The 15,153-nt window shown below is 39.8% G+C and overlaps 1 protein-coding gene across 1 annotated transcript; it reads right to left on the bottom strand.

Annotated features, from left to right (window-relative positions):
• Positions 1–207: 207 nt before the first annotated feature.
• On the bottom strand, positions 208–2,513 carry LOC138311448 (ribosome-binding protein 1-like). The gene is made up of 3 exons (XM_069252799.1): positions 1,731–2,513; positions 681–1,352; positions 208–522 (listed from the first exon to the last, which is right to left on the bottom strand). Exons 1-3 carry the CDS (start codon positions 2,511–2,513, stop codon positions 208–210), a joined length of 1,770 nt encoding a protein of 589 aa, XP_069108900.1.
• Positions 2,514–15,153: the final 12,640 nt, after the last annotated feature.

The following is a 15,153-nucleotide window of genomic DNA, read 5'->3' on the forward strand; positions in this document are numbered from 1 at the left end:
CTGAAATACCTTAAATTTAAGTAAGGTAAGGATTCATGTGGATATTAATTGAGATATGAAAATGTCTGACAATTGAATTGGATTGCCAAATTTGCTTAAATAATTTTCATACAATATTTATTAAGATGTGTTACAGTAAGACATTACAAATAGAGTCTTCCTTGTCATTATAATCCAGTCATGAAATTAAAGGAGGATCATGAAGTGTTACTTCAGTTCTGGTGCATTCTGTCCTGGTGCATTCTTTCCTTGTGCATTCTGTCCTGGTGCATTCTGTCCTGGTGCATTCTGTCCTGGTGCATTCTTTCCGTGTGCATTCTGTCCTGGTGCATTCTTTCCTTGTGCATTCTTTCCTTGTGCATTCTGTCCTGGTGCATTCTTTCCTGGTGCATTCTTTCCTGGTGCATTCTGTCCTGGTGCATTCTTCCTGGTGCATTCTTTCTGGTGCATTCTGGTGCATTCTGTCCTGGGTGCATTCTGTCCTGGTGCATTCTGTCCTGGTGCATTCTTTCCTTGTGCATTCTGTCCTGGTGCATTCTGTCCTGGTGCATTCTTTCCTGGTGCATTCTGTCCTGGTGCATTCTGTCCTGGTGCATTCTGTCCTGGTGCATTCTGTCCTGGTGCATTCCTTGTGCATTCTGTCCTGGTGCATTCTGTCCTGGTGCATTCTTTCCTGGTGCATTCTTTCTGTGCATTCTGTCCTGGTGCATTCTGTGCATTCTGTCCTGGTGCATTCTGTCCTGGTGCATTCTGTGCATTCTTTCCTTGTGCATTCTGTCCTGGTGCATTCTGTCCTGGTGCATTCTTTCCTGGTGCATTCTGTCCTGGTGCATTCTGTCCTGGTGCATTCTTTCCGGTGCATTCTGTCCTGGTGCATTCTGTCCTGGTGCATTCTGTCCTGGTGCATTCTTCCTTGTGCATTCTTCCTTGTGCATTCTGTCCTGGTGCATTCTGTCCTGGTGCATTCTTTCCTGGTGCATTCTGTCCTGGTGCATTCTTTCCTGGTGCATTCTGTGCATTCTGCCTGGTGCATTCTGTCCTGGTGCATTCTGTCCTGGTGCATTCTGTCCTGGTGCATTCTGTCCTGGTGCATTCTGTCCTGGTGCATTCTGTCCTGGTGCATTCTGTCCTGGTGCATTCTTTCCTTGTGCATTCTTTCCATTCTGTCCTGTGCATTCTTCGTCCTGGTGCATTCTGTCCTGGTGCATTCTGTCCTGGTGCATTCTGTCCTGGTGCATTCTGTCCTGGTCATTCTGTCCTGTGCATTCTTTCCTTGTGCATTCTTTCCTTGTGCATTCTGTCCTGGTGCCATTCTGTCCTGGTGCATTCTGTCCTGGTGCATTCTGTGCATTCTGTCCTTGTGCATTCTGTCCTTGTGCATTCTGTCCTGGTGCATTCTGTCCTGGTGCATTCTGTCCTGGTGCATTCTGTCCTTGTGCATTCTGTCCTTGTGCATTCTGTCCTGGTGCATTCTGTCCTGGTGCATTCTGTCCTGGTGCATTCTGTCCTGGTGCATTCCTTTCCGTGTGCATTCTGTCCTGGTGCATTCTGTTCCTGTGCATTCTGTCCTGGTGCATTCTTGTGCATTCTTTCCTTGTCCTGGTGCATTCTGTCCTGGTGCATTCTTTCCTTGTGCATTCTGTCCTGGTGCATTCTGTCCCTGGTGCATTCTGTCCTGGTGCATTCTGTCCTGGTGCATTCTGTCCTGGTGGTGCATTCTGTCCTGGTGCATTCTGTCCTTGTGCATTCTGTCCTGGTGCATTCTGTCCTTGTGCATTCTGTCCTTGTGCATTCTGTCCTGGGTGCATTCTGTTCCTTGTGCATTCTGTCCTGGTGCATTCCTGCATTCCTTGTGCATTCTGTCCTGGTGCATTCTGTCCTGGTGCATTCTGTCCTTGTGCATTCTTGTCCTTGTGCATTCTGTCCTGGTGCATTCTGTCCTTGCATTCTTTCCTGTGCATTCTGTCCTGGTGCATTCTTTCCTTGTGCATTCTGTCCTGGTGCATTCTGTCCTGGTGCATTCTTTCCTTGTGCATTCTTTCCTTGTGCATTCTGTCCTGGTGCATTCTGTCCTGGTGCATTCTTTCCTTGTGCATTCTTTCCTGTGCATTCTGTCCTTGTGCATTCTGTCCTTGTGCATTCTGTCCTGGTGCATTCTGTCCTTGTGCATTCTGTCCTGGTGCATTCTGTCCTGGTGCATTCTGTCCTTGTGCATTCTGTCCTGGTGCATTCCTTGTGCATTCTGTCCTGGTGCATTCATGTTCTTCCTTGTGCATTCTGTCCTGGTGCATTCTTTCCTTGTGCATTCTGTCCTGGTGCATTCTGTCCTTGTGCATTCTGTCCTTGTGCATTCTGTCCTGTGCATTCTTCCTTGTGCATTCTTTCCTTGTGCATTCTGTCCTGGTGCATTCTTTCCTGTGCATTCTTTCCTTGTGCATTCTTTCCTTGTGCATTCTGTCCTGGTGCATTCTGTCCTTGTGCATTCTGTCCTGGTGCATCTGTCCCTTGTGCATTCTGTCCTGTGCATTCGTCCGTGTGCATTCTGTTCTAATCCTTGTGCAATCTGTTCAGGTTTCATACAAAGGATTTATGTTTTACAGACATTCTTATTTCTAGAAAGAGATAAAGATATTGAATCCATACGTCAGTTTTTAATACAACGCGACTAGCGTTTGTATTAATGCTATCCGGTTTACTATTGATGTGTAGGACTGAGTAGGACTTGCCCAAAAATGACATCTAGTGGTGACCTCTTGAACCATTTCATTCTAAACATCCATTCATAAATTCCCTATTCATTGAATAATATTCCTTTGGACCAATCAGTAGTCATGGGAAGACTGCCTTCTGATTGGTAGAACACACAGAGTGTGTATAGAATACACAGAGTGTTATAATACACAGCCCATCTAGGTCAACTGTTGCCTGCTGGTGACTCTTCTGTCCAACCTACATGATCTCTGTTAATGATAATTCAAATTGGACTTACTATCTTAGGCTTATAGACATAAGAGTTTTAAAGTAAACTAATCATATACCCTTTTTGTGTACTTTAAAATAATGTTTTTAAATGAATGTTAAACACAGATCTGAGGTAAAGGCTGCCCTCATATGTGCATGGTTTTACCAAAATAAGTGTATGTGCAACATAAGAAACAAGAGTATATTAAGGATAAAAACTCATTTTATTGAAGACTTTTGTTTTCTTTGTAATTTTCATGTAGGAACTTTAATTAAGAAAAATGTCAAACAAAACATATGTATTTTCTGTGATCGGTTGAATGTTAAAGTCTTTATTAATATGTTTTTATATATTTTGATTTTGAAATTCATTTGATTTCATTCTATTTTTAGCTCACCTGGCACGAAGGGCCGTGTGAGCATTTTATGTCATGGGCGCGGCGTCCGTCCATCCGCCGCCCGTGCCGACGAGTCGTCTGTACCGTCCGTCAACATTTCCTTTAAATCACTACTAGTCATAGAGTTCTGCATGGATTGTAAAACCAAATTTGGCCACAAACATCCTTGGGTGAAGGGGAACAGAACTTGTATAAATTTTGGCTCTGAACCCCCAGGGGGAGGAGGGGCGGGGCCCAATAGGGGAATTAGAGGTAAATCCTATAAATCGCTACTTGTCCTAGAGTTCAGCATGGATTGTAACCAAATTTGGCCACATTCATCCTTGGGTGAAGGGGAACAGAACTTGTATAAATTTTGGCTCTGACCCTCGGGGGTAGGACAGGCCGGGCTCAATATGGGAAATAGAGGTTAATCCTATAAATCACTACTTGTCCTAGAGTTAGATCTGCATGGATTGCAACCAAATTTGGCCACAAACATCCTTAGGGGGAAGGGGAACAGAGTTTGTATAAATTTTGGCTCTGACCCCCCAGGGGCAGGAGGGGCGGGGCCCAATAGGGGAATTAGAGGTAAATCCTATAAATCGCTACTTGTCCTAGAGTTCTGCATGGATTGAAACCAAATTTGGCCACAAACATCCTTGGAGGAAAGGGAACAGAACTTGTATTAAATTTGGCTCCGATCTCTGGGGGCAGCAGGGGTGGGGCCCCAAAAAGGAAATTTGATGTAAATATTCAAATTCCTTCAGAAAAGAAACAATGAACCTGTATTCAGAACATTACTTGGCATTACAAACCAGGTGAGTGAGTGATACAGGCCCTCTGGGCCTCTTGTTCCTGTGTAAATTCCTCAGCATTTAAGTTTTCAAACCATGACATCATAGTGTTTTGCAAAAGTCGTCTGCATATAGCTTGTTTGCCAGTGAACAGCGCAAATAGCGACAGTGACGTCATTTTTTTCAATGTCGACGTACATAACAAAAAGCATGCCAAACCATGCCATAATGCCCACGGGAAACCATTGTATCCCACGGGAAACCATTGTCCCGGACTTATGATGGCTAAATAGTGCCTGGGGACTGAACCAATGAAAACGTGAGAAAAGGTCACGTTATGTACTAAAACTCTAATATGACAAGAAGATATGGCAATTGTTTTGAAAAAAAAATATGACAGAATAATTTTATCTGTATATGATTATGAGTATGATTAGTAGTTCTTATCAATGTAAAGTCTATATATATTTGTGTATGATTATCACACACCTATGTCTTAAAGGGACAAATTCAGTCCAAGAGAACATTAAAATTTGTAATTATATAGGAAAAAATCCAGTTTTAATGGAAATTAAATCAGTCGGTTTTACTGTGATATGTCTGAAAAGCCCATGGTGGTGACATTTGTGTAGATGTTCAAACTCGCATCGCTGTCCGCCATTACACATTGTGGTCGAACTTCTTGTATGCCGAGCCCTGTCCCTTGCTCGTAGAGTAAGGCAACTTTTGTCTAGAACTGCTCAAATCGCTCTGACAGTAGTATGTTTACCTTATTAGGTGAATTGTCTTGTCTAAAAATCATTTTATCACCTTTCAGTTGTTATGTAGTTTATTTGTTTAACGTGCGTGACTTTGGCTCGGGTATGGGTATACAGCGTCCATATTGTACCTGCTAAATCGTATTGATCAACCGATTTGATATTTCAACGATATTAATTTAAAATACTTAAAACAATGTCGTGGAATTTGTCAATGTTTTTATTTGTTATAATGTTTCCATAAGAAATGTAGAACAATACATTTATGTCATATTTTGCTTCTTGGTTATGTAAAAGAATTAGCTTAAGTGAATTGTCCCTTTAATCTAGCTTTGATAATTCTTGATTATTTACACAACACTTTTTTGATCTTTGATAATTCTTCAATATTTTAAAATGTTTATTAGATTAACCTATTTATACATTCATATTAAGCTAGAATTTCTCTAATAACATTCCATTATACTTCAGGCTGATGAATTTAGGATTGGTTTATACATCAGACGTCTACTGGGGAGATTCCTGGGCAGATTCGTCAAGGCCAAAGTCATCCGGGAAGCTGATCATTTGACCAAGGTTGAGTTTGACGACATCAACAACCAGATTCCAGACAGCATTGTGGACATTGGACCATTCTGGCTTTGTATACGTCAGACGTCTTTACTGGGGAGATTCCTGGGCAGATTCGTCAAGGCCAAAGTCATCCGGGAAGCTGATCATTTGACCAAGGTTGAGTTTGACGACATCAACAACAGATTCCAGACAGCATTGTGGACATTGGACCATTCTGCTATGCATACATAGTCGACAAAGAGGACAGCATTTCCCCATCCTTGACAATAGAATTTTGGGGTAAGTTTAAACAAAATAAGTGTATAAATCATGAATATGTATGAAAAATAACTTGTAAAACATTTCAACATGATTAATCATGGATATTTAAAATTTTGCATTAATCTGAATTAAATGTATTTCCAGGATGAATAATAACAATAATAGAAGTTTGTTATGATTTATTATCAATACTAATTACTTAAACTAATTTCAATTTCATTTGTGATAACTTGCCATAGAAAAAACTTTACACTAAATATTTTCATTTTTATTCTAACAGGTCTTTCAGGAAAATTTTATCGCACTGTTGTAGACAAGATGATCAAGAAGTTTCCATTTGAGGATGCAGTTGGGTTACCTAAACCCTGCTACACGGTCTGATGGCACACCAACAGATGTGATGGCCATTGCCAGGAAGTTCCCAGGGATTGTTCCACAGGAGGACCTTCCCAAACTAGAGAGTGTCCTAGGCTTGGTTATAACTGAAACAAGGACATTAAGGCGTTTAAGCCCCATCAATCAATCAATCAACCAAACTAGAGGATGAACTGACTGATTAATCTGTGACAGCTGATTTTGAACTTCATGGGCCAGTATGGGAAAAATGTGTAATCACATCACAGGTGACAAAGCAATTTCCAGTTCTGTTCATTCTGTCTGAAGCCATGTTGACCATTTCCAATGCAAAATGCTAAAAATGGGAAAGGACATTTTATGGTGCACAAACTTCAGACAGAGAACCGAGTCCAGGAAGGTCCTGAAGCTGGCAAACACAGCAACAAGGGAACCATAATATGTGTCACCAATCTTCAGATTTCCAAAAATGGAATTGAGGAGAATTAGTGCTTGAACTTAGCTTGTACTGTGATGTGTTCATTATGGAACAATATGTGATGTGTTCTTATGTGACTTGATCATGAACAGTATTTATTGAGTTGAGTTTGTCAATTTAATGTTTTAACAAAACAGTTGATATTTTCTCTTGAAAAAAAGAAGATATGTGATTATCAGGTTACAATTGCAGCTAGTCAGATGTATGTTTAATATAAAAGAAAATAATATTCTATTAAATTGAAGATGTTTTGTCCCATATGGAGACATTCAGTTATTGTTATTATCTATTAAAGGTTTAATGTTTATATGAAATTTCCTTGTGGACATCTGGGATGTTCATTTGTAACTTAAATACATTGTATAATAATTGCTGTAATATGTTTTTACAAAGTAGAGGTAATATGAGATTATGATCAGAGTGTCATTTTGTGAAATTCGGAGATGAAGGAGGTTGCTATGTTTTTATTGAGAATATGGGTACATAATGGTAAGGCAATTAGGGGGTTTTATGTAGTTAAGTTTCTAGAGTGTAGGTATTGATTTTATTGGTGCTGGGTCATTAACGGATTGGTTTACTGAATATGGTTGACATCTAAAGCTTTAAACCTTGTGTTTTTCTTGTTTTTAAGCACCTATTGCTTTCTTATCAATATAACTTAAATTCATTCCTCATGTGAAATCTTTCAAGTTGTTAAATATTTATGGAATTTATTCACAACATATAAATGTAAATGATTTAGTTGTTTTAAAACTGTTTTCAAGTTATCTGGTACTGTATAGTTTGTTAAAAACAAATTCTCTAGATTTACTTCAATTGAGACTATATAGTTAATAACGCCACAAATGTGGCATGTCAACCTTCAAATGTCAAAAATGTCATCAAAAAAATCAAATCTAAATCTTCATCAATGCCAATTCAAGTTTGAAATAAGATGAACTTCAGTCTTATTGGGATTAAACAGATGCAAGCGATGCTTTTGCTCACACTGTTTTAATCATATCTAAATTGTCTAAAAAGTACCTATTTCAATTTCACTGCATGAAGATGAGGATTTTATTTAATTTATCGTCCGCATTAAATACATGTAGATGATATCAAGCTCACAATAGTTGTTCAGAAAGGATAACAAACAGAAGATGACCAAAGTAGTGAGCCAAGAAGGACTCATAGCCCTAAAATCATACCTATTTCAGAAAATGGATTATTGTTATTACTTTTGTTTATCGCAAAATAAGATAATTTTTCCAACCATAACAAGAAATATCCTGAATTAACCATTTAATATTATTACAAGTAACACAACCTTGTGTCAGACCCAAGTCGGAAGCGTTTGTAAATAACACAATAAACTAACAAGTGATTTTGTTTTCCCTTCCATATGTACTACTCTAACACCATACATATTCTGGGTACTGGGAACACAAGCACCAAATATACATATCTAGGTACATAGAAACCTAGCCCCATACATTTCAAGGTACTAGAACACAGGTACACTATACATATCTTAGGTCACTGACACTAACACCATACATATATCTAGGTACTAGAACACAAGCACTACACATATATGTGTATGTTCTCTAGAACACAAGCACCATACATGTCTGGGGGTACTAGAACACTAGCACTATACACACATCTAGGTACTTTAACACTAACACCATACATATCTCGGTACTAGAACACTAAACACCATTTTACATAGCTGTGGTACTAGAACACAAGCACCATACATAGCTGGGTACATGTTCTATTTAGAACACAAGCACCATAACATGTCTGGGTACTCTATAACACTAACACAATTACATAGCTGGGTACTAGAACACAAGCACCATACATGACTGGGTACTAGAACACTAACACCATTACATGTCTGGGTACTAGAACACAAGCACCATACGTGTCTGGGTACTAGAACACAAGCACCATACATGTCCTGGGTAATAGAACACAAGCCACCATACATGTCTGGGTAATAGAACACTAAGCACCATACATGTCTGGGGTAATAGAACACAAGCACCATACAAATGTCTGGGTACTAGAACACAAGCACCTTACATCCGTCTGGGTACTAGAACATTTCTGGGTTACTAGAACACTAACACCATACATGTCCTGGGTACTAGAACACAAGCCACATACATGTCTGGGTAACTAGAAACACAAGTACCATATATAGCTGGGTAACTAGAACACAAGCACCATACATGACTGGGTACTAAACACAAGACATCACCATACATGTCTGGGTACTAGAACACAAGCACCATACATGTCTGGGTACTAGAACACAAGCGCCATACATATCTGGGTAACTGGAACACAAGCACCAAATATACAAATCTAGGTACTAGAACACTTGCCCCATACATTTCTAGGTACTAAGAACACAAGCACTATACATATCTAGGTACTACACTAACACCATACATATATCTAGGTACTAGAACACAAGCACTACACATATATGTAGTCGTACTAGAACACAAGCACCATACATGTCTGGGTACCTAGAACACAAGCACTATACACATCTAGGTACTAGAACACTAACACCATACATATCTCGGTACTAGAACACAAGCCACCATACATATGTCTGGGTACTAGAACACAAGTACCATATATAGCTGGGTACTAGAACACTAGCACCATACATGTCTGGGTACTATTTAGAACACAAGCACCATACATGTCTGGGTACTAGAACACAAGCACCATACATAGTCTGGGTACTAGAACACAAGCGCCATACATATCTGGGTACTGGAACACAAGCACAAATTATACATATCTAGGTACTAGAACACTAGCCCCATACATGTCTAGGTACTAGAACACAACACCATACATACATATCATCTAGGTACTAGGAACACAATAAGCACCTTACATAGCTGGGTACATGTTAGGTATTTAGAACACACTGATCGCAAAGCACCATACATATCTGGTACTAGAACACTAACACCATACATAGTCAGGGTACTAGAACACATCCAAGCACCATACATGTCTGGGTAATAGAACACAAGCATCCATACATGTCCTGGGTAATAGAACGCACTAACAACCATACATAGCTGGGTACTAGAACACAAGCACCATACATGTCTGGGGTAATAGAACACAAGCACCATACATGTCTGGGTACTAGACACACAAGCACCCATACATGTCATGGGTAACTAGGAACACAAGCACCATACATGTCTGGGTACTAGAACACAAGCGCCCCAAATACATGTACATAGCAGCGGTAACTAGAAACACAAAGCTCCATACCATGTCCTGTAAACTAGAACACAAGCGCCATACAATGACCCCCCCCCCCCCCCCCCCCCCCCCCCCCCCCCCCCCCCCCCCCCCCCACTGGGTACTAGAAATACATAGCACCATTACATGTCAGGGTACTAGAAGACAAGCAACATACATGCTGTACTAGATCACACAGCACCATACATGACTGGGTTACTAAAACACTAACGCCATGCATGATCTGTGTTACTAGAACATATAGCCCATAAATACATTGTCTGGGTACTTAGAACACAAGCTTCCATATACATGTCTGGGGTACCTAGATCACAAGCCACCATATATGTCCTGGGGGTAACTAGGCTAAAGAAAACTAGCACCATACAAGGTACTAGTTGAGGCTTAATAAGTGTTATGCAAGTTGGAGTACCACAGCTATCCTGTGCACGTTTAAATAACAGAACATTACGTTATAAGTGTTGATGCATATGGTATCACGCCTCTAGTGCACGTCAAAATAACAGACGTTGCAAACATTATAATATCCTAGGACAGTATACGTGATGATCAATAACCCCTCGAGATTTTTAGGATGCTTGATGACATTCCTGTCATCTATTCTCCTTTGGCATTTATAGCAATTTTAGGTAAAATTAGTGAATATATTATTATCTTCCTGTCTGTTGGTCCTGTGTCATCCAATTCAATTATCACATTGATTCATGGAATAATCACGATTTCAACTTCCAGGGAGCGTAAGGCCAGGGTTGAAAAAGCCAAGTGGATACAATGACATAATTATGTTTTTTTTTTTTTTACGTGCCGAATAAGGGCAACCCCTCCTAGTATGAATCCGATCTGCTGTAGCGATATTCAGGTATTCGGGATATCGAAATTACTTTTATTTGAAAATATACTTAGTTATGAAATCGCGATTCCGATTCTAAATCTAAATGGGAAACGCCACCATTCCCTGGTGAATTCCACTGGAAATCTGAGATATGCATGGATAAGTATGTATTAATGAAAAAAACGATGAATAATTTTAAAATGTTGTAATAGTGAAAAAAAATGAATGCATAAATCAATGTACAAGTATGGACTTATATTATCACACCATATTAACCGAATCGAAAGGTCCATAATTTTACAATAGATATACACTAGTAGAATATCGTTTTGAAGCAGGTGCAAAATTCTAACAAGAAAAACAATGGCCTAGACAAACCTGTTGACATCAACAATTGGACAGTGAAATTCACAATAGTTCATAATTATGTAATATTTAACTCAACGTTTTTAACTGCAGATCGAACACTCCATTAGCCAATGACAATTTAGTGGAAAAATCAAAGCATTATATAATAATAGCATTGATTACTAGCCAGCATTATCAATATAGTTGCAGTCACGACCATATAATATCATAGTAACGCATAATGGTTTAATAATTTAATAAACTCAAGCAATGAATCTAATGGGAATTTTAAATACTCATGTTTGGGCACATGTTGGTGATCGGACGTACGACTCGTTAGAGGATGGTATTAAATATGTTTATTTACGATAACTAAATATTAATGTATTTACTTTTCACAACGTTACCCTGCCACATTCTAATAAAATGTTATACTTGAAGGACAGATGGGCATACGTCAGTATTCGGCCAAAAGTCTCCTTTGCAAAGTTGTTAGATTATTTTACATGTAAATACTGGGAATACAGGGGGCCACATCGTGGTTACTAATAATAACTCGATGTAATTACACGATCAAATACTTGTTTGTTTTGATTAGTTTAACGTCCAATTACACGTCAATTAAGGACTCAGGTTGTTACCACATGATAATTTGATTTGTGACTATAAGGTCCTGTATACCACCTGGGCATCGACTTGTCACCACACGATAACGTCTGTATTTGATGTGTATAAGGTGTGTATACCACCACATCGACTTGTCACCACACGATAACGTCTGTATTTTGGTGTTTATAAGGTATGTATACCACCACATTGACTTGTCACCACACGATAACGTCTGTATTTGATGTGTATAAGGTGTGTATACCACCACATCGACTTGTCACCACACGATAACGTCTGTATTTTGGTGTTTATAAGGCATGTATACCACCACATTGACTTGTCACCACACGATAACGTCTGTATTTGATGTGTATAAGGTGTGTATACCACCACATCGACTTGTCACCACACGATAACGTCTGTATTTGATGTGTATAAGGTGTGTATACCACCACATCGACTTATCACCACACGATAACGTCTGTATTTGATGTCTATAAGGTGTGTATACCACCACATCGACTTGTCACCACACGATAACGTCTGTATTTGATGTGTATAAGGTGTGTATACCACCACATCGACTTGTCACCACACGATAACGTCTGTATTTGATGTGTATAAGGTGTGTATACCACCACATCGACTTGTCACCACACGATAACGTCTGTATTTGATGTGTATAAGGTGTGTATACCACCACATCGACTTGTCACCACACGATAACGTCTGTATTTGATGTGTATAAGGTGTGTATACCACCACATCGACTTGTCACCACACGATAACGTCTGTATTTTGGTGTTTATAAGGCATGTATACCACCACATCGACTTGTCACCACACGATAACGTCTGTATTTGATGTCTATAAGGTGTGTATACCACCACATCGACTTGTCACCACACGATAACGTCTGTATTTGATGTCTATAAGGTGTGTATACCACCACATCGACTTGTCACCACACGATAACGTCTGTATTTGATGTGTATAAGGTGTGTATACCACCACATCGACTTGTCACCACACGATAACGTCTGTATTTGATGTGTATAAGGTGTGTATACCACCACATCGACTTGTCACCACACGATAACGTCTGTATTTGATGTGTATAAGGTGTGTATACCACCACATCGACTTGTCACCACACGATAACGTCTGTATTTTGGTGTTTATAAGGCATGTATACCACCACATCGACTTGTCACCACACGATAACGTCTGTATTTGATGTGTATAAGGTGTGTATACCACCACATCGACTTGTCACCACACGATAACGTCTGTATTTGATGTGTATAAGGTGTGTATACCACCACATCGACTTGTCACCACACGATAACGTCTGTATTTGATGTGTATAAGGTGTGTATACCACCACATCGACTTGTCACCACACGATAACGTCTGTATTTTGGTGTTTATAAGGCATGTATACCACCACATCGACTTGTCACCACACGATAACGTCTGTATTTGATGTGTATAAGGTGTGTATACCACCACATCGACTTGTCACCACACGATAACGTCTGTATTTGATGTTTATAAGGTGTGTATACCACCACATCGACTTGTCACCACACGATAACGTCTGTATTTTGATGTGTATAAGGTGTGTATACCACCACCACATCGACTTGTCACCACACGATAACGTCTGTAACGTCTGTATTTGATGTGTATTATAAGGTGTGTATATACCACCACATCGACTTGTCACCACACGATAACGTCTGTATTTTGATGTTATATAAGCATGTGTATACCACCACATCGACTTGTCACCACACGATAACGTCTGTATTTTGATGTGTATATAAGGTGTGTATACCACCACATCGACTTGTCACCACACGATAACGTCTGTATATGGTGTTTATAAGGCGTGTATACCACCACATCGACTTGTCACCACACGATAACGTCTGTATTTGATGTGTATAAGGTGTGTATACCACCACATCGACTTGTCACCACACGATAACGTCTGTATTTTGGTGTTTATAAGGCATGTATACCACCACATCGACTTGTCACCACACGATAACGTCTGTATTTGATGTGTATAAGGTGTGTATACCACCACATCGACTTGTCACCACACGATAACGTAACGTCTGTATTTGATGTTTATAAGGTGTGTATACCACCACATCGACTTGTCACCACACGATAACGTCTGTATTTGATGTGTATAAGGTGTGTATACCACCACATCGACTTGTCACACACACGATAACGTCTGTATTTGATGTGTGTTTATAAGGGTGTGTATACCACCACATCGACTTGTCACCACACGATATAACGTCTGTATTTGATGTGTATAAGGTGTGTATACCACCACATCGACTTGTCACCACACACGATAACGTCTGTATTTGATGTGTATAAGGTGTGTATACCACCACACATCGACTTGTCACCACACGATAACGTCTGTATTTGATGTGTATAAGGGTGTGTATACCACCACATCGACTTGTCACCACACGATAACGTCTGTAATGTCTGTGTATACCACCACATCGTGTCACCACACGATAACGTCTGTATAAGGATGTGTATACCACCACACCGACATCGACTTGTCACCACACGATAACGTCTGTATTTTGTGTGTATAAGGTGTGTATACCACCACATCGACTTGTCACCACACGATAACGTCTGTATTTGATGTGTATATAAGGTGTATACCACCCGATAACATCGACTTGTCACCACACGATAACGATAACGTCTGTATTTGATGTCTATAAGGTGTGTATACCACCACATCGACTTGTCACCACACGATAACGTCTGTATTTGATGTGTATAAGGTGTGTATACCACCACATCGACTTGTCACCACACGATAACGTCTGTATTTTTGATGTCTATAAGGCATGTGTATACCACCACATTGACTTGTCACGACACACGATAACGTCTGTATTTGGTGTTTATAAGGCGTGTATACCACCACATCGACTTGTCACCACACGATAACGTCTGTATTTGATGTGTATAAGGTGTGTATACCACCACATCGACTTGTCACCACACGATAACGTCTGTATTTTGGTGTTTATAAGGCATGTATACCACCACATCGACTTGTCACCACACGATAACGTCTGTATTTGATGTGTATAAGGTGTGTATACCACCACATCGACTTGTCACCACACGATAACGTCTGTATTTGATGTGTATAAGGCGTGTATACTACCACATTGACATGTCACCATTTGATAACGTCTGTATTTGATGTGTATAAGGTGTGTATACCACCACATTGACTTGTCACCACACGATAACGTGTGTATTTTGGTGTATATAAGGTGTGTATACCACCACATCGACTTGTCACCACACGATAACGTCTGTATTTGGTGTTTATAAGGCGTGTATACCACCACATCGACTTGTCACCACACGATAACGTCTGTATTTGATGTGTATAAGGTGTGTATACCACCACATCGACTTGTCACCACACGATAACGTCTGTATTTGATGT

Source organism: Argopecten irradians, unplaced genomic scaffold (assembly GCF_041381155.1).
Source record: "Argopecten irradians isolate NY unplaced genomic scaffold, Ai_NY scaffold_0024, whole genome shotgun sequence".
In the NCBI taxonomy this organism is placed as follows: Eukaryota; Metazoa; Mollusca; class Bivalvia; order Pectinida; family Pectinidae; genus Argopecten; species Argopecten irradians.